Source organism: Osmerus eperlanus, chromosome 14 (genome assembly GCF_963692335.1).
Source record: "Osmerus eperlanus chromosome 14, fOsmEpe2.1, whole genome shotgun sequence".
Taxonomy (NCBI): domain Eukaryota; kingdom Metazoa; phylum Chordata; class Actinopteri; order Osmeriformes; family Osmeridae; genus Osmerus; species Osmerus eperlanus.
In genome coordinates this window covers 8,403,006-8,428,665 of record NC_085031.1, presented here as the reverse complement: position 1 = coordinate 8,428,665, position 25,660 = coordinate 8,403,006, and the positions used below count along the sequence as shown (strand labels likewise).

General features: G+C 42.5%; 1 protein-coding gene across 5 annotated transcripts in view; it reads left to right on the top strand.

Annotated features, from left to right (window-relative positions):
* Positions 1 to 14,397: 14,397 nt before the first annotated feature.
* zcchc7 (zinc finger, CCHC domain containing 7) overlaps positions 14,398 to 25,660 on the top strand; it is a 28,662-nt gene continuing 17,399 nt past the window's right edge. The window contains exons 1-3 of one of the 5 annotated variants that reach the window (XM_062478766.1): positions 14,398 to 14,529; positions 15,669 to 16,183; positions 16,286 to 16,559. In XM_062478766.1, coding sequence (XP_062334750.1) covers positions 15,716 to 16,183; positions 16,286 to 16,559 — 742 coding nt within the window. In that variant the 5' untranslated portion in view covers positions 14,398 to 14,529; positions 15,669 to 15,715. Of the gene's footprint in view, positions 14,530 to 14,778; positions 14,883 to 15,668; positions 16,184 to 16,285; positions 16,560 to 25,660 lie in introns of those variants that run through there. The other 4 variants (XM_062478771.1, XM_062478770.1, XM_062478769.1 and 1 more) reach the window with 4 other exon arrangements.

Below are 25,660 nucleotides of genomic sequence, written 5' to 3'. Positions count from 1 at the left end.
AATAAAAATCACACTAACATTTGCTCACTGTTTGTTAGGAAATGGGTTATGTATGTGCCGATGGTAGGCTACCCAGTAGGCTATTGTCCACCCCAAAAAAACAGCTGCGTTCTGATTAGGCCTATATCATATTTTATTCTAAATGTCCCATTTCTGATGTAGCTTTTGTGTTGTAGAAAATACTTTGGTTTGCCTAGAGCAGAGGCTACGTGTGAAGACTTGATCCTGCTTTTATTTTTTACTGAAATAATAACAGCCTTTAAAAAAAGTTTAAGCTGATTCAAATAAAATGGTGTGTATGAGACGTGTTAAAGGTGTTTTCGACAATACATAGGCCTACACGTTTTTTACATAAATACAATGTCTTCCTCGTTGGATTTTTCAGTTTTAATTTTTAAATCCGGCAGGGTTATTACTTTCACATTTTACGATTGCTGAAATCTAGGAAGTGTGCTTTTTGTAGCCTACTAAAATAACCCTACTGCTCCAAAAATGACCAACATATCCTATTTATAGGATTTTGAGTGAAAGTCAACAATCATGATATAGATGTTAATTAATTAAATTCCTTCATTGGCAAAATAAACGTTTAAATACAATAGCCTGATCTCATTCATTTGATTGTATTAGCCTACGTGCTTTGAACATTGTCTAAATCTAGCCTGCAATCAACATCTTGCATTCTTTAAAAAACGTACACACAAACATTTTCGCACCCTCAGATAAACAGATCAGTTTTCAGACAAGCATAGACCTTAAACTTAGGCTACACTAACAGCCATAAAGTTTAAGCTTCACAGTAAATTCGCTCGCTCCCTCGCCACCTTTGACATTTGTGTGAAATCATTTTAAAACATCCCCGGGCCCTGAAGTATCTTTAGCCTCGCCACTGTCGAGCTCCAGATAATTTAGCGGCTGGAAAGAAACGGTCTGGTGGTTCAAAAGCCGGAATGGATAGGAAACGTGATTCGTTCTAGCTTTTGAAATGTGTCCGTTTAATCTAGCGTTTAACGTGGCGTGAGAATGACTGTCATTCCACATAACGGAGTGTGAGGGGACAAGTCTTCTCCGGGATCCCTCGGTAAACCTGGTAATCACGCTGCAATACCCGCGGGTATTATTTGGTATTAGCGTAACGGCAATAGCTAGACATGATAGGCTATGCAGCCAGGCTTTATTGTTAAATAATAATAATAATAAGCTAACAGATGACTAATGGTCTACATATTCTGATTTCATGGAAGGATTCGATTTGTTTGATTTATTTATTTCTTTTGCATAAGTTAGGCTATTTCACTACTGAAGTTACAAAATATTGATGGTCATCCAACACATTATTAACGTATTAGTGTTGTCAGTAGTCCTATCATCATTAATATGACCATCGTTAACACTGCCACTGAAAAGGCAAATCTGAACATGTAGAAATTTTTCATCTTAACTGTGTATCGCTTGCGGACTTATAGGTAAGACCTATGTAGGCAGATGAGGCAAATTAATTCAAAAGAAGATCGGGTTTCAGTTATCAAGAATAAAAACAAGGGCATGCAATGTGAGGGTCAGAAAGGGCGAAAGAGACAGAGAGAGAAAAGTGAGGAGGGAGGGGGGTAGAGAAAAAAACGTGACCTGATGCGCTGTTGCCCGCCATGTCACGATTGAGTGACCAGGTTTTACCGTCCTGTTCTCTCTCTCGTTCTCTTCGTTTTTCAGTGCATGACAAAACATGCGTTATGAGCGCATATGAGCACCCTCAAATTGCCCCGGTCTAGCGCTTATGTACCTGTGTGTCCGTGTAACCAGGTTAACCTTATTGGTAGGGGTTTGAGGCTTCATAACAATGGGTCAAGTTCAGCTTTTAGTCATGCTTTGTTACCTCGCTGGCTGCTTGCTTGCCCCCTCACCTTTCAATCCACACCATCCCTCCACCCCCACCCCTCATTTCCCCTAAAGAAACAACAGGAATATCGCTTGCCCCGGCAGGCTACTATCCAGATATTATCACCAAACCAATTCACTAGGCCTATGCAACACTGATACATGACCATGCAATTGTATTTCCTTCAACCAAGCAACGTAAAAGATTTACGTTTCTGGAATTGCTGATGTAGACCATAGTCTGTTATGTTTTGAGAGTTTGTGTGAAAGTATTTAAGTATTAAGAGTCTTAAGTCAACTTGATAAAACGGTCTAGAGATGACATGTAGGTTGCCGAAAACGTTACTCACTGTGCATTGCCGCGAACGGGTCGTGCTTACAGTGAATCTCCATCTGTAAGGTCTCGCGTGGGGGGATGGAGGCCCCTACGGTACGTGTGTCTTCACGAGGTCACCGGGTCCTCGTATTTTGCACGCAATAGAGTTACAAAAATACTAAAAAGGTCCTTCCAAGAAGTTTTGTCTTTTGTGAAATGTTTTTGTTCAGTTGATGAAAGTGAAAAAACTTTGAAAGGGTAAAAAAAAAAATCTTGAAATATAACTAGTCACAAAGCTCGGGTTAGGGTTAACCCTAGGCACACACACAATAATAATAATAATAAAGGTAACACATTTGACTGATAATGAAAGGACGTGGAACAGACTACAACCAAACGTTAAATCGATTTCTTCATTGAGACTTTAAGGTCACCGAGCTTGGGAAGATGGGGAGAAATATTACATTTGCATAAATATCAACGGGTTTGACTCCCTTAGTGGATCAAGAGAACTCATCTCTCTCTCTCAAAAAAAAGCTAAAATAAATTAAGAATAATTGTTAAAATAAGAGGTCAAAAACGGAATCAATTAGGAACGTGGGTAGCCTAAATCTCTTGGTGACAGAATCTCTTGCTTCTCGGTCCGTTGGCCGTGTGACCCCTGAACTGTGACTGAACCGGTAAGGCAGGGAGCTGTGCCTGCCCCTGATCCACCAAACCGGTAGACTCTAAACTCTAACACCGTGACCGGTATGAACTAAGCGCCGTTGAAATCCCCCATATGTCTGTTTGGGTAAAATATTCGCTCCAAATCCAAGATGTCCGGTTTTCCAGTTTATTCAGCGTTGAACATTTCTCTCGGTACTCCAGACACTGGAGAAAACGACGCGTCCTCAGTCCTCTCTCTTGCTGGTAGACTCCGTCAACGTTGCCATGGCTTCCATAGGAGCGCATCGGAGCAAAACGAGAGCGCACATCTGAGGGGCTCAAACCGGAAAGTTTATCAAACGACAGAAAATAAAAAGAAATGATAAACGGAACCTGATGTTAAGGTTTTCAGACTTGAGAGTTGTTGTCCCGTTGTGAAAAAGAGAAGATCTGGGTTTGTGTGTTAGAGGTTTGTTGCCCTTTACGCACACACCCAAATTGAATCCCAGAGATGCGTGTTAGTACAGGAATGCCTTGTAACAAACAGAAAAACAATCCCGTTACATTCACCGGTATGTATCTTCACGTTACCGCTCCCTCTGTCAGAGCTTTAGTTACAGCAAGACGCTACCTCCCTGTGGGTCCAGTCACAGCGCGAGCGATCACAGTTGCGCACGCCGCGTTTCAGGACCAGCTCTCGTGTGGACAGCGCCCGCGCGCAAGCCCCTTGGACCTACTACACACGCCCGCGCGCTGGTGTCACTCACACCCAAGCCTGCCAATCACGGCCCAGGCATTGCTATTCGTCACCACCAACCCCTGATAGCATCTGGTGAGGAGGAAAGTGATTGGTTGGTCCAAATCCTGCGGGCGAATGACGCGCCGTCCGAATTTCTAGTTGACAAATAGGATGGCTTGTGTGGCGACACTGGGTTTGGGACTCAATGATTGTATGTTTAATTTCAATTACCAAGGTAAAACACCTATTGCATTTATATCCATTCACACAAAATTTATTCATGTCAATATTAAACGGCTAATTAATTGAGAATTATTGAAAAGAGGCTTAGTTGCAGTTAGGCCTTAAAATTGAACCTTGCCCTAGAATTGAAAGATGTCCCCTCTCTGACCACTCCACTTAACGACTAACGAACATGAAAACGAAAAACATCAAGTCACTGCATTTCAATAAGTTAAACGTCCCAATAAACGATTTTTGTACGTTTTTATTTATTTCTACTGAAAAGGGCAACATGTGATTGGGACGGATTCTACCAACAGCTCGCAGACATGGAGTCAGAACAGTGTTATTGAGAGCGCAAGTCTTATCCAATCCTGGATTATTATTCCTATAACTCGGAGGTAGATAGCTATGAAACATGCATCTGCACTCATTACTTAATTGATTGTGTATCCCAAACGGTGCCGTTTTTAATCAAATGCAACTGGCCAGCATCATATTCAACACACCAAAATGAGAGAGATTCAATACTTACTCGTCCCACGTGTGTTAGGAGGGCATAACTCGGCTTCACCTCTGAAATATTAACTACCCAAATAGCCTACAGCATCAACCAAATTAAATAGTGTTATTTTTCCCTCTTCCTCTTCTCGACGTTTAATCATTTTGTCTGTGATGTGAATCCGTCAGACTGCACAGGCATTTCCTTCAACACGTTTTAGGTTTAATGCATAAAAGAATTTCCTTACAATCGAATATGCCATCTTGACATCGATGAAAATTCAAGTAGGCTGGTTAAACTGTTTTTGTAAACTGGTACAATCCACAGACGATATGTTACCAACACATACAATGCACCAGACCAACAAAAACTGTTATTTATGTTAACAGTTTTTAAACAAGGCTAGGTTATTTCAAACTGAAACGGACGAAGATTGTACAAAAAGGTTTGGCTACAATAGCGCCAAACACTAAGGGAGAAAAATCAAAAATAATCATCGAGTATATATAAACCTAAATTAAATACTATAACATTAATTTAATTTGTTACATATTGTCATCCTGTATACAAAAAAACACTTGATTTATTATTTTGACAGGGTTTACTGACGTAAATGACAATAGCCTAGTTCACAATTTTTTGTTGTCACCAAACATGATCTGAGAATATTCAATATTTTGCTTAAAACACGCAAAACTATATGCAGGAGAAGTCTACAGGCTCCAAGCTGACTGGTGTTGGAATCAGCTCTGCTCTGAAGGCTGTTTCCTGCGGGGACCACGAGAGGGCGAGCACATTTGGGGTCCTTGAAAGTCCAACTCACGCACGCACACCTACAGATACGCACACAAACACTTGTCCAATACTCAGACCACATTAGTCGGCATTCGACTGAAGATGCGTCTTTCTCTGATAGATTTCAATATTTTATAAAGCCAAAGGCTTAGGAACCAACATCATGTCAGTTGTTGATAGGATAAGCCTATTTAACATATTTTAGAAACATTATATTTTTGTTGTGGGGCTTTTAACGACTCTAAATAACGTAGCAAACACATCAGTAGGCTAATGACGTTAATCGGCTGCATTCTGCAACATTCAACACTTACGCTTCTTTATAATCCACTGATTGTCAGAGATCAAACACTAGATTTCAAGCATTCACCCTAATCCTCATTCATATTTCAAACGTTTTATTGACATGAATTGCTTTGGAAATAAACAACTAGGCCAAAAGGAGAACAGAGGGAGAAGAACAGGTAGACGAAAGTGAAAATAGGCCTAACGCAACTATGGTAGAGTTTTACAGTCCAATAGACTGGACGTAGGCTGCAATCCTCTTTTGAAATGTTTTAGTTGGATGCTATACATTGAGATTTATAAGGTTATTTGTTTGACGATATAGGCCACAGAGAAACACGTTAAGAAAAGAATATAGCAAATCATGATAAATAAAGGAAAACCCATGATTAATCGTGTCATGATTTTAATTTGGCCTATATTTCAAAACTATTACTGTGGTAGACATGTTCAGATTTAAGCAGCTTTGATACTAACTTAAATTACAGGGCCAAATAGTTAGTTCAGGATGAATTCGAAGTCAAAATGAAATTGTTTTTATTGGATTGTATCAATGTTCGCTTTTTTCATCGTTGGTTTCACTGCTTTGCCAAGTTGCTTTAAAGATATAGCCTTCCTTTTGCCAGAAAAAAATACCGTCCTTATCCCGCTCTTGCCGATTAGCAAATTAAATGCATAAGCAATTAAAAACGCCAAACACAATCAATCATGTATACAAATTGTTGTTGCTTTAGGCTGGAAAATTTTGAGAAAACTTCCATCAGGGCATGCGACGAGTCTAATCCGGGGTTCTAAACCATTACCATATTTCATTACCTCTGCAATGTTTCCCGCGTGTCGGAAAGGGGGGTGGGGGGGTGCATAAAAAGCTTTTTCTCCGAATTTGGTTGAGACGTGATAATCATTTGGAGGCAAATTTGGAGGCAACGTTGTTGTCTGGGTCTTGCCTCCCTGTACCTCTTATATGCAGGCTTTTGCGTGCGTGAGCCTCGAACGAAAAAGCAATGAAAAATTAATAGCGCACGACATAACTCCACGAGCTCGTTGATTACACGCCCGTTGACTGTACACATAATGAGAAAGGCCCATCTCTTCTTAAGTTGGCATTCGTTTGTGAAAGTCATAGCTAATAAATAAAGTGAGCTATTGACTAGAAAGCGAGTCTCTGAACAGTGTAAAATAAAAAAACAACAATGGTCAAGATTCTAACTAATGTGTTACTTTATTTTAATTGGTCGGTTTGCTAAATTATAGCTGATCAGTAACGTCACGCTGCGACCTTTCAGGACCAAAAGGCTAGGTTAAAACACCGGACTAGACGAAAAGGATTCACCTTGGGACTTGGGACTTGGGACTATCTTACCCATGACTATACCAAACCGTCAGACATGACCCCCTTTGCCAATAGGCTATACTGTTGCTTACATCGGCAAAAGAGGTTTACAATCTGCATCCTCTACACTTCTCGCTATCTGACGATGTGTATCCGGGTCACCGCCCCCATCGGAGAGACTACCTGCGGACCCTTCAAACAGTGAGATGGCGTCGTAAAACGATCGGAAATGAACGTGCACGGGCAGTACACAATTATATGAAAAAGTCACTGGTTAGAAACTGGCCTGTCACACTGCATAATCACGCACACGCGCGCACCGACTACCAGGGGGTCCTGTCTATCAATGAACTGGAGCGGCCAGGGGAGTCCTTGACTGACAGTGGCTTCTGTATACGCAACTTGGCCTCTGAACCTGTAAATGTAACCGGAACTTGCAACCTTCAGGAGACGTAAAGCGCACCCGGAGGACGCTGGTGTTGAACGGAGGTGCCAATGACTATGGAATTATACAAAAAAACAAGTCCCATTTAGATTTAGCTGTTTCCTCTCTTTTTTCTCTAGTAGTCTATTTCTTTGCATCCCGAACACGTCCGTATTTAAAAGTAGGAGGAAGTCGTCTGAAGGAAAACCATGAGATAGAAACTACAACAAGGGAGGTCGTTTATTGATCCCCAGTCCAGCCCAGCCCGGTCAAAAGGTCATAGCCTACCATTCAACACTCACGGAGACAAATCCTTTATTGGCCATTTCCTAGTTCTCTCTGCTGAACAACACTCCTGAAACGCAGGGCTAGACAGGAGAACATAGGACACGACAAGTAGGCTATTGCATCCTCCAGGCAAACCGCCAATCACATATATTGTGGAAGTTTCAAATGTTTAGTTTTTAGATTTTGCTTTCTAACTCGATGGGGTACGATGTTAAATCAAGGCAGCAACTCTGTGTTGAACAATAGTAAACCTGCAGAATGACGTAGGCTATCAACATATGAACATGGAAGGTTAACAAGCCTAAGGAACTCGGTACACCATTGCTCATATAATCCCATTTGTCATTTTTCTACAGTATAATCCAGCCCAATCAAATACATCCAACACTTGTCAAAATGGGGGGGAAATAATTTGGATGCCCACAGGTTATAAATGACAAACGACGTTTTATCAATGGCGCCGCAGCGGGCACCGGTATGAAATGATTGGATGCCCGTTGGGTGCCATAGGAGGGTCGATGTGCTGCTCTAGTTCTGTACAAACACCCCGCTGCTTTTATGAATATACGAGCATAAAGAGAAGGGATGACCTGTTGCATAGAAACATGGAGACTGCAGCACTGACACTCAGCTATGCGTCTTTGATCCTTTAGTCAAACACATGGGTACACAACAGGGAAAGAAAAGTGAAGGAAAGAAGAAAACTTAGAAAGTCGTGATCACTGCCGCTGTAACATTAGGCCTACAGTAGGCCTACAGGCTCCAAGCCTGCACATCACATCACATTGAAACAGAAATATTTCTTGTGGGCTAAGTGTTTTTCATTCTATTGATTGGTAATTTGTAATAATTTAACAACAGAGCAGGAGACAGCGTCTTTTTCAGATGAAAAGATCATACAGTTCAGATCATCATCTGTTCCATTGAATTGAATAACGTATCCGTGTGTCTGTGTGCATGTGCTAAACCTACGTGCGTCTGCCTTTTCAAGCTTGAGTTAGGAGATCACAAATCAGTCACCAACATATTGCACAGCTGAAGCAGAAAGCTACACGGCAATAATCAAACAGTGCCCTTCAAACATTGAAGTTCATGAACTACACACTTTATACATCCGTGGACGTATGACCAGACCAGTCCAGATGGGATCGATAGCGCGGCCTAGTGTGTCATGGTGAGGCCTACTGTAGACACACATGCAAACACAGGATCTAGTTCCCATTCCAACATGTCCCTTTACAAATAAACAAGAATAATAAACGTTACGATTCCTAATGATGCTATTTCAACGACAGCAGAAAGAGAGACTTTAGAAAGGTCATTGCCTAAATGCATGAAAAGGCAGTAGGACCTTCAAAACCTTGACTATATACCCACACATGCCTACCTACCCAGATATCAAACCAACGTAAATAGCCTAAAATAACTTCCAAACATTAACACCAGGATTAGAAGAAACGAAGACAACCACAAAGACGGCCATGTGTTTTAATATTATAAGAACTCCCCTCAACCGCAAATGTAATAAGAGAGCCAGCGGCCCTACCTGTTCTCCCCAGCGTGAGTGAAGGACTATCCTGCTCCATACTGCCCTGGGAGGAGCTGGCGAACGGGATGGATGGAACAGAAAAAAAGGAAAGAACAAAAACTTTTTTTCAGCCCCCCTCACCCTCACTCCCACACACACTTTTTTTCTACTTCTCCCTCTTTTTCTTTTCCCTACAGTACTTTCTGGGGAGTTGTAGGTTGAAATAATTCGACCCTTCCGCTCCCTATTGCGTGACTGCAAGTGTTCAGTGAGCTGCGACTAAACGCTTTAGGTGGAAAAAGGGCTTCGGGGGAAGCGTGAAATGATCACGCCGGGTAAAAGAGCCGCGCTCTCAATGTGCGCTCATGTCCGCTGTTTTTTTCTTCACGCACGCACACACGCACGCACACACAAACACACACACACACTTGACTCCCCACCCACCCCCTGCAGGGGCGCGGTCCCATTGCTCGCGCATCTGTCGCAGAGTTCCACTTAACCAAACTTTTGCCCCTCTCTTCACACACGCACGTACTCTCTTTCTTTCCACCCCCTCTCTGATATATTTTCAATCAGTTCAATCCGCGCAACATCATGTGCTATTTAGAACATGGAACAGCAATAGAAACATGTAAGTTAATGGTTTGAAGCGGTAAAGAAACGTCCTCCAACAAACAATTCATACGATTCATGTGGACAGAGATATCCAACAGTATGTGTGCGAAGCGAGGAAATTGCACAGAGGTCTGCACTTCTCCCAAAGTGTGCATGGCGAGGGCTGCTTTCCAACTTCTTCATTCACCTGTTGCGCGCGCGGACACCTTTTACGCATGGCTGTGTTTGGAGACGCTTGAGTGCTCAGTGCCATACATTGCATCGATTTTCATATGATATGTATTTGAATGCAATTAATGCAATTGACCCCGTGTATCGGTATATCTAGAGAAACTGTCCAGGACGGGATACGGCTCCAAAGTATGCGCTATGGAGAGACCTTAGCCTCTGAATGGCGCGGGAGAGGTGAAATGGAAAACATAAGACTGGCGGGTCCCAGGGTTCACGCGCGACATCTAGACAATTGAGTGCGGAACAAAGCGCGAGACAGAGACCCCATTTTCCTCGGCTTGTAGTCTCGCGCTGTTCCCCTACGACCCTGACCTTCGCTCACGACCAGAGGTCGTCGAAAACAAAAAACACAACATAACACAAATAATGACCGTTTTTCTTCATTCATTCAACATGGACATTGTTAAGTGATAATGGAACTAAATATATTAAGTTTTGACATGTTAGCAGTTTGCCACATCGTGGAGCTGCTTTTTGAACTTCAGTTGCATGCATATGGAAACTATAGCTGTATCATTGAACCTGGGGACAAAATCTTACAAAAATACATACTGGTAACTATGAACGAGACAAGGTTTATTTTCAGTATTTTTCTTCTTCTGATATTTCGAGGGATAGCCTATATATTGGGGCAAAACTATCGTAAGTGCACCCACATTTCAGCAGCAGGGTTTGTCCAAATCATAAAAAGAATCTTAAAAGTCAGATCTTCGAGAAACGTCACAAATAAACTACGCTCATTATATTTACATATTCATTCACTTATTCGGTTATTTAGGCTATTTAATTGCATTAGTCTATTAACCTAGAGCTTTCTCTTCTACAAACAGGGTTTAAAAAAAAGTACATCTCTGGTAGACCTAGGCCTATTGTAAATGGTACATTTCTATAAAGCACATTTTGCGTAGGTAATAGCCTAATTTTTTAACAATATTGTAGGCTATTATTTGTTTGTTATTGTTGTTATTAGCAGGAGTCACATAGGCTAGTGATTACTGTTGTATTCTTTTTGTCGTTGATGTATAGGCTAGTTAGTATTATGCATTTGTTCTAATCCAGTTCAATGCTGTCAATCAATTAGGGTAGGTTAAATAAAATGGATCTTTTAAAAATCCTTCACCGGCCGATTACATCAGGAGCAAAAAAATATTTAAAATCAGTTGATTACTAGAATAGGCTATAGGCCAAGATGATACATTATCAAATATTTGTCTGATCAAATTTAAAGGCTTTTCTTGATGTTAATGTGAAAGGCTGGCTCATATCGGCAGATCTGTCTTTGAGTAAAGTTCACGTGTTTCTGTTTCCTTAAAAACCCACTTTGTAAATTCGCCATAATATAATTTGTTTGTTTTCTTTCTATTTATCTGCTAATTAATGTAATTAATATGAGGCGGAGTCGAAGAGAGTTGGGATATTGGTTTCGTGACCCACGCTCTGACCGAGCGGAACTGGAAAAATCGCATTAAGAGCGCGAGACACAAGAACTAAGGGACGATTGAACAATGAGTAAACAAATAAAATGAGAAGATACACTTTTGTCTGTATAAAGCCTTTTGGCTTTCACCCAAACGTTAAGTTTTGATGTAAAGCTTTTGGACTGCAGGCCTCACAGGGAGAACAGGTGTAGGTTAAAGTTGAGACTGTCGGCCATGAATGGTTACAAACCTTAAGTCATTAAGGTTACATTTTCCGTGACGTTATCGTATATATGTGATAAACCAATACCAACAATAACAATAAAAAATTAATAGGTTGGAAAATGTAAAACTATGTAGAAACACTAGGCATGAGACTCTTATTATGGATTAGCGTATTTTGAACTACAATTGCCGTTTATAGCAAAGACCTAAAAAAGGGAAAACTCACCTTTTTTTTTTTGGAAAAAAAAACCCAATGCACGTGTTTTAATTTTTCTATATGTATCATTTTACACAAATGAAACACAAATTTGGACATAGGCTTAGACATTGTAAGTTTAATGTAGGCTACGTGAATGTGGAGCCTTTGTGTTCTCAAAGGTACTTCCATTGTTCTATAGTTTAATACCACTGTTTTGTGTTTGAGTGTAGGCTACAGTGACTTCACACATCACACAGGGGGACATCAACACTAGTGTTAGCTGCTTCCATTCTGACTTGGTTAGCTTTAGCATTACGGTGTATCATATTTAACAGCTTCCGTTGCTGTTATCTGAAGCATTATACTGGAACTGCAAACTTCCTAGCTGTGCATTATGGTGGTGCTGTAAACAGGACTTCATTTAAAAATGAGAAAAAAAGAGCATAATATGTCTATGTGCTCTATATCTGGGAGGTTGTAGGTGACAGGAAGGTATTCTGGTTTGAAGCCTTGTGTACACAGGACCTTGTCTTAGGCAAGAAAAGTGGGGATGGGGTGGTGGGGTCTTGGGGTACATAGGAGCGAATTGAGAAGTGGGTCACGTTATTTGTCCATGAAACGTTATGTGACACAACATGACACAAGGCCATTTGCGTGTCAAGGTAAACATTTCAGCGTGACGATGGGACAAGGGCGAACACGACTCACGTCAGTGTGGGTTTTATACCCGCGACAGGGAGAGAAGTGCTGTGGCATTATGTGAGGTGACTAGGACCTGCTGTGTGTGTGTGAGTGTGTGTGTGTGTGTGTGTGTGTGTGTGTGTGTATAGGATCCTTTCTCTTGTTCCCAAATGTAATCCCTATAGACACTAACCTGGACTGAAAAGATGCAAGGACTTTTTCTACACACACACACACACACACACACATCATTTCTCATTTACCTTTACAATGCCACAACACTCCTCTTTTCTTTCCCACTCAATATCGGAGACTAAATTCCGGCACACTTCGTAACTCTCGATTTCAGATCTCAGTTCATGTCCGAAATCAGATGATATAAAATGGAACTCCCTCTCACAGGAGAACTTAGTTTCTTTTGTATGGTAGCAGGGCACTCTACACTAGTATATGGTAGCAGGAGGCCCTAGTATATACTTTGGTATTGTAACAGGAGACCCTAGTATGTACTATTGTCACACAGCCTACCCTAAAGTCCTAGCAGAACAATCTGCACCAGCCTGCCATTATCTAGACATTATGTTCAACTAGCCTGCCGTTATCTAGGCATTACATTCAGAGCCAGAGCCATAACACTTCTGGAGGAACAGTTAGGGATGTTTAAACTCAAGATGAGGGTATCAATCTGCAAAGATGACTATCATTCATCCCACATTACCAAGAGACCTAAGGATCTCTGTTCAAAATCCCTTTCAGAAGTATTCTTATCACTCTCTCAGAATAGAGCCAGGATAAATAAGTAAGCAGGCTTTGTCTGGGCTCCATTACAGTAAGTGATGACAATAATATGCTTCTTATGCTTCCCTCTTCCCAATAAGGATCTGTCGTCAGGCAGAACAGACAGCTGGGGATTGTGTGATTGGTAAGTAATAAGGAAGTCTAGAACCCTCGTTGTTGTGGTGAGTCCATCTGCAACACACCAATGGTTTGGACTCGGGGGCGAGAGAAGCGACGAGGCCAGACGTTCCCATTCAGCATCACCATGTCCTGCCCTGGCTCTTTAAAACAGTAAGGGGAATGGAGGCTTACATAGATGGGCCAGGCATCAGACTGCAGCATCACTGGAGCAGCCAGGCATATCTGACCTGCATCTAGTTTAGATAGGGAAGGAGGGAAAGAGAGAGAGAGAGCGGTCGAGAGAAATCGGGAGAGAGAGACACACACATAAAGAGATAGACTTCTTTTCTTCTCCTGTAACAGTCAGATGTAGGAGAGGGTTGGGTTTTGTGTGGGATGTGAGGATTTGGGGAAGGGAATTGTGGTGTTCTAGATGGGAGTGTAACCTTTAGAAGAAGCCATCAGAGTTTTGTGATGGCCTTTCCTGGGTGTGACATGCATGGAGACACCGCCAGGATCAGATGGCATTCATCCAGACAATTTTGTATCATCAGAAATAGGAACCTATTTGACATTTTTTTCACAATTATCATGATAGAAAGTCTGATGTTAGGAAACAGGCGAATAAAGGAGATGTAAATGTGTGTGCTAGTATAGCTATGTATAGGAATCAACACAAATGGAGTTGATAGATGTTACTATCATATTCTCATTTCTATCCCTGGATGACAGTATGACAGTACTGTAATATAGTGTATAGGAACCTATAACATAGCATTTAACATAACCTGAAACATAACCTCTAACATATTCTTGACAGGTTTGTCAAGAACATTTTTCATTTTCCTCGGGTTAAGAGGGTTGAAAAGGAAACGCCTGGGCCTTGCTCAACAAACAACGAAATGGATGTGAGATATGCTCACGCCACAACGGTAAAATGCTAAATCATAAACCATTGAGCAGTGAGCACACAAAAGTTTATTTCTACATGTCATACGGTGGCACATCATATGATGTGATCGATGCAAACACCATGTAAAGGTTCTCCCTATTTAGATAAATATAAACAATTACTGCAATATCTATAAAGGCATGATACTTAAATATGGTCATTATTGTTTCGATTTTGTTTTTTGTTTTTTTACGTATGAGTTTCATGAAGCCGATAGCAAAATCCCAGGGAGTTCTTTTGAGCATATGGTTGGCCAACGTTTTTCTCGTTGACAACCCCGGAAGAGGTCTGAGAGCAGCAAGGGGAGAGAAGAGAGAACATGCATCTGTAAATTTGCTAAATTTCGGGTAATTTCGGTGAGTCTTTGGTCCATTGACACTATTAGCATGGTTAACGTCAGTTCACCAATGATCACGGACGAAGAGCTTGGTTTAGTGTTGTGATGGCAGTTTTAATTACCAAAACTTCTTTGTTTACATGCCACCGGCTACAGAGTTGATAAACACGTGGACCCAGGTCAAAGGCAGAGCTTTTGAAGAATTGCAAGCATGATCTCCATGTAACAGTGACAAACAAATGAAACTGCATTAATATGATGTTGTTGTTTTGTGCAGTTATCGCATTTTCTTCTGCAGTCTTTTACGCTTCATCATTTTGAGTCATGTCTGAAGAAAAACTGCCAGGCAACGTAGCTGACTAGCTAGCTAAGGTAGCTAGCATTCGACCAGTGAACTCCCTGACGAGGAATTTTCTCTATATAAATGTATTTAGCTAAATGCAATTGTTTTTGTTTGTGGCTGAGCGCTGCTCAATATGTGGGAAATCGTATGTAGTGATCTTACACCAATCAGAAAGTACTTGCCAGCGTAATGTTAGGGATGGTAAAGCAGAGTTTGCCTGTCACACTGCTAGCAGAGAAGACACCATTCAGTCGGGTTACCTAGCTCATTTTCACCAGTAACCCTGGTCTGTATTTAGAACACCTTCAAGATGGAACTATGCAGCACTTCGCCATTTGCTCCTCTCTCCAGCAGTTTAATGTCTCCAGGGATATACACTAACACACACACCCTCTCTCTTTCTCTTCTGTCCTTATTCCCTGGTCTGGGCTGTGACCACCTAGCGTGGCGTTTCCACCGTGAGGCCGGTCTGGGAGACAATCATCTCTAGGCATCATGGCACAGACACGCAGGGCTAGCCAGGGCAATGGGCCAGGGCTCCCTCTTTCCCTGTGTGTGTGTGTGGCTGGCTGTGGCTGTGTGCATGTGTGTGTCTTTCTAGCAGTAGTTGGAACCAGGCTTTCTTGCCATTGGGCTGGTTATCCTGATTAAGGCAACTCATTAATAAAGTGTGTCAGCTCTGGGCACGCTCACACATGCTGACAGACAGCAGTAGAAGAAGAGAAGGAGAATGAAGATGATGACTGCTGATTATAATGATGATAACCGATTCTAATTCCTACCTTTCTTTACTGTTGGCTTTGTGTATGTTTTAGTGTGAGCGTGTTAGGACTACCAACCACGTCCTGCGGTGTCCGTGGCGATGTTCTGTAGCTACCAGGAGAGGGAGGAAGTGGAGGATGAGCTGTACGCTGAGGACGAGTCGGAGGGGTCGGAGGTCGACAGTGAGCTGGAGTTGCAGCTGTATAGTCAGCTGCACTATGCTTCCAACACGGGAGAAAGGGAGAAGGAAGGAGAGAAGGAAGGACAGAAGGAAGGAGAGAAGGAAACCGAACAACACCAGCCTACCCAGTCACATGACGAGGGTGAGAACTACATACGGCAACTCCTGCAACGTCACACAGAGCGAAGTCAGGAAGCAGCAGCGAAAAAGCAGGTGAAGGAGGTGAAAGGTCGCAGGTCAATCCAGGCGCAGGTCATTGTCATCGACTCGAGTACCGAAGTCATCACAATCTCAGAGGACGACACGGACGACGGGGTGTGTCATGTGAAAGGTCAAAGGCTGGGACCAAAGCCACGCCCCCTCAAAGCCTCGATACTGGCACAGCAGGTAAAGTGTGTGTGCGTGTGTGCATGTTTACTAGAGAATATTTGTGTAAATATGTCAGATTATTAGATACACGTGTGTGAACTGTGACTCGACTCTGCCCAGAAGAAGAAGAAGAGGAAGAAAAAGAGGAGGAGCCCCAGTCTGGACTCTGTGGTGGTTCTGATCTCAGAAGAGTCCGGATCACAATCACAATCATTGCCTGGGTCGGAATCAGAATCATTGCCTGGGTCGGAATCAGAATCCCGGCCCAAATCTCACCCAGGGTCCGAGTCGGAGTCCGACGGCCTGGAGAGCTGGATGTTCCTGGGAGGGGGCCGACAGAAGGAGGACAGCAGCATTCAGCTCAACCTGGAGGGAGGGGGCCACAGCAATGCAGGTGGGTGTGTGTGTTCATGTGTGCCTGTTATCATGTACAGTTAGATCCATAAGTATTTGGACATTGACACAATTTTCATCGTTTTGGCTCTGTATACCACCACAATGGATTTGAAATGAAACAATCAAGATGTGCTTTAAGTGCAGACTTTCAGCTTTAATTTCAGGGTATTTACATCCAAATCAGGTGAACGGTGTAGGAATTACAACACATTTTATATGTGGCCCCCCCCTTTTTAAGGGACCAAAAATAATTGGACAAACTAACATAATCATAAATCTAATTGTCACTTTTAATACTTGGTTGCAAATCCTTTGCAGTCAATGACAGCCTGAAGTCTGGAACCCATAGACATCACCAGACGCTGGGTTTCGTCCCTGGTGATGCTCTGCCAGGCCTCTACTGCAACTGTCTTCAGTTCCTGCTTGTTCTTGGGGCATTTTCCCTTCAGTTTTGTCTTTAGCAAGTGAAATGCATGCTCAATTGGATTTAGGTCAGGTGATTGACTTGGCCATTGCAGAACATTTCACTTCTTTGCCTTAAAAAACTCTTTGGCTGCTTTCGCAGTATGCTTCGGGTCATTGTCCATCTGCACTGTGAAGCGCCGTCCTATGAGTTCTGAAGCATTTGGCTGAATCTGAGCAGATAATATTGCCCGAAACACTTCAGAATTCATCCTACTGCTTTTGTCAGCAGTCACATCATCGATAAATACAAGGGAACCAGTTCCATTGGCAGCCATACATGCCCACGCCATAACACTACCTCCACCATGCTTCACTGATGAGGTGGTATGCTTTGGATCATGAGCAGTTCCTTCCCTTCTCCATACTCTTCTCTTCCCATCATTCTGGTACAAGTTGATCTTGGTCTCATCTGTCCATAGGATGTTGTTCCAGAACTGTACAGGCTCTTTTAGCTGTTTTTTGGCAAACTCTAATCTGGTCTTCCTGTTTTTGAGACTCACCAATGGTTTACATCTTGTGGTGAACCCTCTGTATTTACTCTGGTGAAGTCTTCTCTTAATTTTTTACTTTGACACAGATACGCCTACCTCCTGGAGAGTGTTCTTGATCTGGCCAACTGTTGTGAAGGGGTTTTTCTTCACCAGGGAAAGAATTCTTCTGTCATCCACCACAGTTGTTTTCCGTGGTCTTCCGGGTCTTTTGGTGTTGCTGAGCTCACCAGTGCGTTCTTTCTTTTTAAGAATGTACCAAACAGTTGATTGAGCCACACCTAATGTTTTTGCTATCTCTCTGATAGGTTTGTTTTGATTTTTCAGCCTAACGATGGCTTGCTTCACTGATGGTGACAGCTCTTTGGACTTCATATTGAGAGTTGACAGCAACAGATTCCAAACACAAATACCATACTTGAAATGAACTCTAGACCTTTTATCTGCTCCTTGTCAATGAAATAACAAACTCCCATGAGGGAATAACATACACCTGGCCATGGAACAGCTGAGCAGCCAATTGTCCAATTACTTTTGGTCCCTTAAAAAGGGGGGGGCCACATATAAAATGTATTGTAATTCCTACACCGTTCACCTGATTTGGATGTAAATACCCTGAAATTAAAGCTGAAAGTCTGCACTTAAAGCACATCTTGATTGTTTCATTTCAAATCCATTGTGGTGGTATACAGAGCCAAAATGATGAAAATTGTGTCAATGTCCAAATACTTATGGACCTAACTGTATGTTGGGGGTGTGTGTGTGTGTGTGTGTGTGCGAGCCTGTGTAATGGCTGTGTGTGTGTGTGTGTGTGTGTGTGTGCGCGCGCGCGCGTGTGGTTTTGGCTGTGTCTTCATGGTTATGTGTGCCATGTTATTGTATAGAGAGGGTATGTTTAGGGTGTGTGTGTATGTATGCTGCGGAGGACGTGTGTAGAAATGTGTGTGTCAGGGGGACTGAAGAGGATATTGTGTGGTCCAACGCATTCAGAACCTACCTGCAGAACTTTGATAAGGACTGGGCACAGGGACTGTGTGTGTGTGGGGGTGTGTGTGTGTGTGTGTGATTCCATGTCGGTAAGCTGTTAGCATTCCTAACACTGCTCATCCTCTGATTCATGTGTTTCTGGAGGTGTGTAGGAGCGCACACACCGTTTGTATGTATTTGTATATGTGCGTTTGTATTGAGGACTGGATTCTAATCTGCATGCATATGTACACACACACACACACTCGTAACGCTAATGCCAAAAACAAACAAGGGAAAGACAACAGTGCAGAAAGAGGGGTGGAGAGAGTAATCAGAAAGATGAATAAAAATGTTCTCTGCAAATCTCTCCAGATCTCCATCATTATCTTAACCTGCAGTCTCAGCAATCTCTCTTTACCTCTCTTCCCCTCTCTCGCTCTTGCTCTTTCTCTCTCCATTCCTCTTTCTCTTTCCATCTCTTTTTGGCACCTATTGTTTCTTTTATTCTTTTTATTTTCTCTCCTGTTTTCCCGTCTTACTTTTCTCTTTTCTTCTCTCTTTCTTTTTTCTGTATCTTTCTCTCCCTCTCATTTTCCCTCTCTCTCCCTCATTCTCTCCCTCACCTCTCTCTCTCTCTCTTTCTCCATTCCTCTCTCTCTCTGTTCCTCATTTGAATTTCCCTGGGCTGACGTTTCTGCAAGAGTGCCTCTGCTCTCTACTGCCTGTACACGCACGCACACACACACACGCGCGGGTTCGGCCTGGTTCTGAAGAGGACTAGGGGGGTGAACGGTTTCAGGGCAGATCCCCACCCTCCCCTTCCTCTTTCCCTCTCCCCCTCTCATCTCGCCCTGTGATCTTTGGAGCCTGACCTCATGTCTGCATGCAGGGGGTCGGGCGGGAGGGGGACCGAGGGGGGGGGGTAAGGGGGTGGGGGAGGAAGGCCAGGGGGTGGGTAGGGAGGATGAGGGCGGGGGTGATGGGGTGGAGGGGAGGGGGGTTGGCATGTTGAATGAAGGAGGAAGGAGGATTGAAAGATGATTTGTCCCAATACTCTGAGTGTCGCCTTCTCCTCTTCGTCTCCTCTCCTCACTTTCTCTCCTCCATTGGCTGTGGTGAGGCCAGGTCTGCCCTTCACTCTGATGGGAGGGAGGAAGGAGACACGAGGAGGCAAGGAGTGAACAGATTTTCTCTTAGTGTTGTTGATATGGCACAGTGTTTATGGTGTATTGATTTCAATAACCGAGTGTAGGGGATTTGGACTCGGTGTGTGTGTGTGTGTGAGAGAGAGAGAGAAGAATAGTAAGAGGTTTTCACAGCAGTGACTAATGGTATTTGTACGCCTAAAGCCCCTCTCAGTGTCACCATCAAATCACATTCACTTCTCTCAGTCTGCGACAAGCTTCTCTCGCTCCCCTTTACACTTCAGTACAGTCATGTCTGTCACCTAGACACACTGAATCCATCCTGTCACACACACTGTCGCATTGTCACACAGACAGACACACATACACAGCTGCACGCTCGGAATTTAATATCTTCACACATGCTCTTGGTTCACATAGGCTCTTCATCTTATACGCATGCGCACACACACAAACACACACACACACACACACACATACATACATACATACATACACACACACTGTGGTTGGCCAGTCACCGGTCTATAAGGTAATGATGGGTGGGTTCAAAGACTAGGAAACTGGAAAGAAGACAAAATGGAGGGAAAGAAAGACCTAATAAAGGAAGAGGCTTGAATCCTTTCCTCCTCATACTCTTTTTCTCTTTCACTCATTTACTCATACTCCCTCACACAGACAACCAGTAGACCTTCAGAGGAGTGTGTGTGTGTGTGTGTGTGTGTGTGTGTGTGTGTGTGTGTGTGCGCACAAGCTTCATGCAGCAGCAGCAGCCAGATGGAACAAGAGAGAAAAATAAGGGCTTCCCAAAACCAGCTTTGTGCCCCTCTCACTCCAGGTGGTGTGTGTGTGTGTAAGGGACGAAGGCGTGGAAAAGCTAAACTTGAGTAATACTGGTTAAACCTCGCTCAGTGGTCACACTTTTTTTTTCTTTTTATCCCTCCCATTCTTTCTCTCTCTTTTTGTTCCCTTGGTCTTGGTCACTGCACACCAAACTTTGTTAGAGGCTTAGAGAGTTTTGGGTGGACTGGCTATCGGGGTGGCCGATTTCTCTGTGTGTGTGTTAGAGGTCTCAAAATACCTTTTTCCTTGAGGGTGTCTGAGTTTGAGCTTTGAGTTTTAGGAGAAAAGAACTTGTGCAGGAAGAAGGTAAGACCTTCTCCCCTCCTCACCTCTCAGAAGGAGGAGGATTCCCTAGGGATAGAATCAGGAGTTTGGGCTCATCTCCTCACCACACACTTCCATTCGTTCCTCTCTGTAAGTATAAACAAGAGAACTTCTTCTCCACGTAACTAGTATTTTGTCGCACGGTTAGCCACCACCTTCACTTCTCCACACTTTCCCATATCATCTGAAATGGAATTGTAGTAGAACTTAAAAGGTTCTAGAATCTTTAGAACCTTTCATTTAAATTATGTTTACAAGTAGCCATTCTGGACTTCAAAGCTTGTATGTGACTGGTCAGGGTTGAGGTCAGTGTTGAAGGGGTTGATATAAAACTTGTCTTGCATTTCATGTTAGGACTATTTGTTTATGTTTACACCGAATTAACACATCTAGGCTGTGTTCTACAGTGTACTTTGACACTTTGTGTAAAAGTGTGTGTGTGTGTGTGTGTGTGTGTGGGCGGGTGGTACTGAGGGAGCATGGATAGGATCAACTCTTATCGAGGCAGCCCAGTGCCACACGAGGTGTAACGCCACACCCATCCTACCACACAGGGTGTTTGCACAGGCGACACATTCTCACACACACACACACATATAGATATAGATATCTATATATTTCATACACACACACACAAACACTAGGAGATGTTACTGTACTAATACGAATATCTCTTATTTGCTCTTTGTATGTATACAATATATAATAATGTTCTGCATGTGTCAGATTTTTTAAAATAAAAAATATTGACTCATTGTAATGTTCACCTGGTAATCAAAAAACTTTTGATAACGTTTTTTTGCCCCACAATTCAGTTGTGACCTTTTGTAATTCAGTAGTTCTTATAATGACATTCCCACAATGCAAAACAGCATTTTTATTTAGTCTGTTGGCTAGTTTGATTGTCTCCACTCTCTACAATTACATCAATTTTTTCTGTGTTTACTGGGGTAACTTTGACTGTGTAAAGTTGATTCAATGAATATTAGGAAGTGAAATAAAACCTTTGTCCAAATTAAAGATGTAGCTATTTCTGTAGTTGTGAATAATTATAATGGTCACATAGTTTTTTATAAAATAAAACGTAAATTTATGTCTTAAATGTCTTTTTTAAATGAGCATGAAACATTTATGTACAAATACAATTCGACTTATAACTGTAATTTCAATGTGTTTCCTGTCTGTAGTGAGACAAGGCTACCACTCCCTCAGTTATAGCTGTTCTTGGTTTGAGAGGGGTTATTTTTGCGATTGTATTTTAGGCCTGTGAAAAATCTTAATCTGGAAAAAAGACACTAACCAATTCTTGGAATAATTTGCACATGAACATTTTGTATTTATTTGTTTTTTTACTCCGGAAACCTTTCACAAAAAGAACCAGACATCTGTTCTTCTAATTTGCATGAGTGCGGTTGTTTGTTCTAAAAACATGAGGTCTCTGGTTTGTGTGTGGACCATTTTAACTTCAGATTACTGGAAAATAATTTTAAAATACCTCTCCCCTTCTCATATGGCCAGTATATGTCAACCTACGCCGTCACACCTTGTGTAGGCCCACAGATGACGAATCAACGCATGATTCCAGTCATTTTAGAACTACAAATGTCCTGGTTTAATGGCTGATGAAATTTCAGTCCATGTTATCATCATGGCTTTTTGAGATGTTGTTGGACAGCCTAGTTAGACAGGAGACGCATGAGACAGAGCTGGGACTGTGTGTGTGGGAAAGTGTGAGTGTTAAAAAGCAAAGCTGTGTATGTATGTTACTGTGTGTGTGTGTGTGAGAGAGAGGGTGTGTGTGTATGTTACTGTGTGTGTGTGTGTGTGTGTGTATGTTACTGTGTGCAGGTCGGTAAAGTGAGCCCAAGTGGCCTGACAGACATGACAGATCTGCTGTTTGAGTTGACCTTAAAGTGAAAGAACCAAAGGCCTTATAAAGTAGCTTTGGAAAAGAGCAATGTTTCTACACGGTTGCTAATATTTCTATTAAAAGAGAGGTGCACTGCAATGGGAATACACACACACACAGCCAGTATTTCAGCAGTAGCAGTATGGCCTTGAGGTTAGGGTAATAGACTAGAGACCACAGAGGGTCTGCTCTTGCCCGAAGCTGGAGTGTGTGTGTGTGTGTGTGTGTGTGTGTTGGTGGTGGTTATTTAATGTTTATTCAACCAGTGTGTTCCGTTGAGAGCAAGAATATGATTCTCTTAGGAGCCCAGCAGATGTGTAGCACGTCTTAGGTGCGCACACACTCTCTTATTACTGGTTTTCTTTTATTCTGCACTGTCTCCCCCTCTTCTAAGACCATTATCAATAATATTCATAATAATTAAGCAATCACTTAATAGGAAATCTAATTACATTGGGGTAGAGCCCCAATGGGGTGGGGTGGGTCTGAAGAGAAGGTTTAGGGGCTAAAGGCTGTTTTAACTGGGGTTGGGCCTAGGCTGGTGAGGGGTTGGAGAAGGGGAAGGTTGGGGGTGGTTGGAGGAGGTGAAGCCGCATATTAAAATGAATAAAGGCTTTAGGAGGAGATGGAGGTTAGAGGGGATAACCAGTCATGGATACACAAAATCTCACTGTCCGTCTCTTTCCCTCTTTCTTGCTCTTTGTCCCTTTCTTTCTTTGTCCGTCTACCTCTCTCTCTCTCCTCTCCTCTTCTCCCGTCTTTCCCCACTGCAACATCAGTTAAACAGTTAGGCAAATGGTGAACACACACAGTACAGTTGCCTCCGTATGCAAAGATGACTAAAAATAGCAAGGTGATGTTTTGACAGAACGTCCCAGAAGACTAGTTCTGTGTTGGTTACACAACTGGCCCCATAGTAGGAGGGTCCAGTTGCTTTCTCTTGTTTGGGAAGGTGTGTCTAATGTACTGTAAATGAGTGTGTGTACGTGTGTGTGCTCTGTACTGTTTTTGAATGCAACACTATGGTCATATGGCATCCAGTCTGTCTTGTGTTGAAGCACCAAGACTGGTGCTGAGGCCTGGAGGAGCGTGCGTCCCTCCATGCCTTGTCTTCCTCTCCTCTGTCTAGCTGTACTTCCTCCTCCCGTGCAGCTCTCCTTCCCATGTTGCCGTTGTGTTGCTGGGATGTCAGGATTGGTCAGATCCATGTGCTGAAAACTCCCTCCAGCCTACCGGTGGGGCAGCAGGATGCAGGAACCTGCCAATCCACTGCCCTTTACCCTTCTGTAGAGGAACAGTAGACTGAATTATGGAGAAAATTCTAGAAGTTTTAAAACCCATCCTTCTCCTCTGTCTGTCTCACCGTGTCTCGGCTTTCCTGGGCTCCATGCCTCATGTCCGCCCTAGTTACGGAGCTGTTGGTAGGCCAGACTTTTTTGGACCAGCAGTCCTGTTTTCCTCTCTCTGCCCCTGCTGCACCCTGACCCTGACCAGAAATGAACTTACTTATGCTGCTTATATAACTATAACCTTTTCATTACTGGATATAGGTCAGTAATGTAAATATGTCAGTGTGTTTGTGTATGTATGTGATGTTTTGTGTGTGTGTGTGGGGTGCACACTGTGACTATCCTGTTATTCAGGATTAGGGTTTGGTGGAAGGCTGAGCTTACATTGGCAAAAGAAAAAAGGTCTGCTTTCGAAAGTCAAATTAACAATTCTAGACAAAATCCGAGAACAGATATTTAAACTGTCTTTGGGGAGTTTAGTTACTGATATTTCAGCAGGGGAGCGAAGTTATTAAAAGATAACATCTTCAACACATCACTTTCCTTCTCATTCTTTTTCTAGTTTGGGTGTATGTGTGTCAATGTTTCATGTAAAATCTCAAGATTGTGACATTCAGAATATTTACAGCTCTTTGGTTAGTAGAGGCGGCCTAAAAGATGTCGGAATGCCGTCTCTAAGACTCGCCGAGGTCAGAGATGTGTGTGTGTGTGTGTGTACAATATGTAATATACAGTATGCTGTGAGAATTTGCGTTTTTGTTGTTTTGTGTTATCGGCAAGGTTAGTATGGATGGGGGTTTGGTCAGCCATTGTTTCAAATACCAGATAATGCTTTAGGAGTTTATATATGTCATAGGATAGCTGCAGACTTGTCTATTGCAGTCTCAGGCACGTTTTAAGTAGTACAGTTTTCTTAAGATTGTGGTATTCAATGATATGGCTTCCTTCTGGAGTCATTTCGGTTGGTTCTGTTAATTCATTTAGTGTCAACCCTTTATGATGATTGGTTGAAAACAAGCTTCATACTATCTTCATACAATTTTTCTTTCTTGATTTCAAGGAATAAAAACAGGACATTTTCACATACTTCCACATCATAATGGACCATTCTAGAAATGACGTAGACTCAGCACAGCTATTCTTCATGTCTTCCTTGGATCATTCATTTGAAGTTTGACAAATATTCCCACATTGAAACAGGGTTTTCATGGTCCTATGAGTATTCACAAGGTGTTTAGTGATGTATAGTGAGGAGTTCTGTTACTTTGTTAAACTGAATGTTGTTTTGTTACTTCTCTAATCCTCGTCAGCGCATCTTCCTCCCGGCGTTCAGTCGGCACTCTTCGTTCCTCGGCGTCATCCCTGTAAATGCTGCAGGGTGTTTTAGTTTCAACAAATAACTGTCGCCAAACTGACAAGATTTCAGAAAAGTCGTCTGATCTGTGTGTGTGTGTGTGTGTGTGTGTGTGTGTCTAAGTGCAGACTGATCAATAGTAATTGAGTAAAGTGTCCCCAATGTTTCCATGTCTTTGTAGCTCAGGCTTCTTTGTACATTTACATTTAGTCATTTAGCAGACGCTCTTATCCAGAGCGACTTACAGTAAGTACAGGGACATTCCCCCGAGGCAAGTAGGGTGAAGTGCCTTGCCCAAAGACACAATGTCATT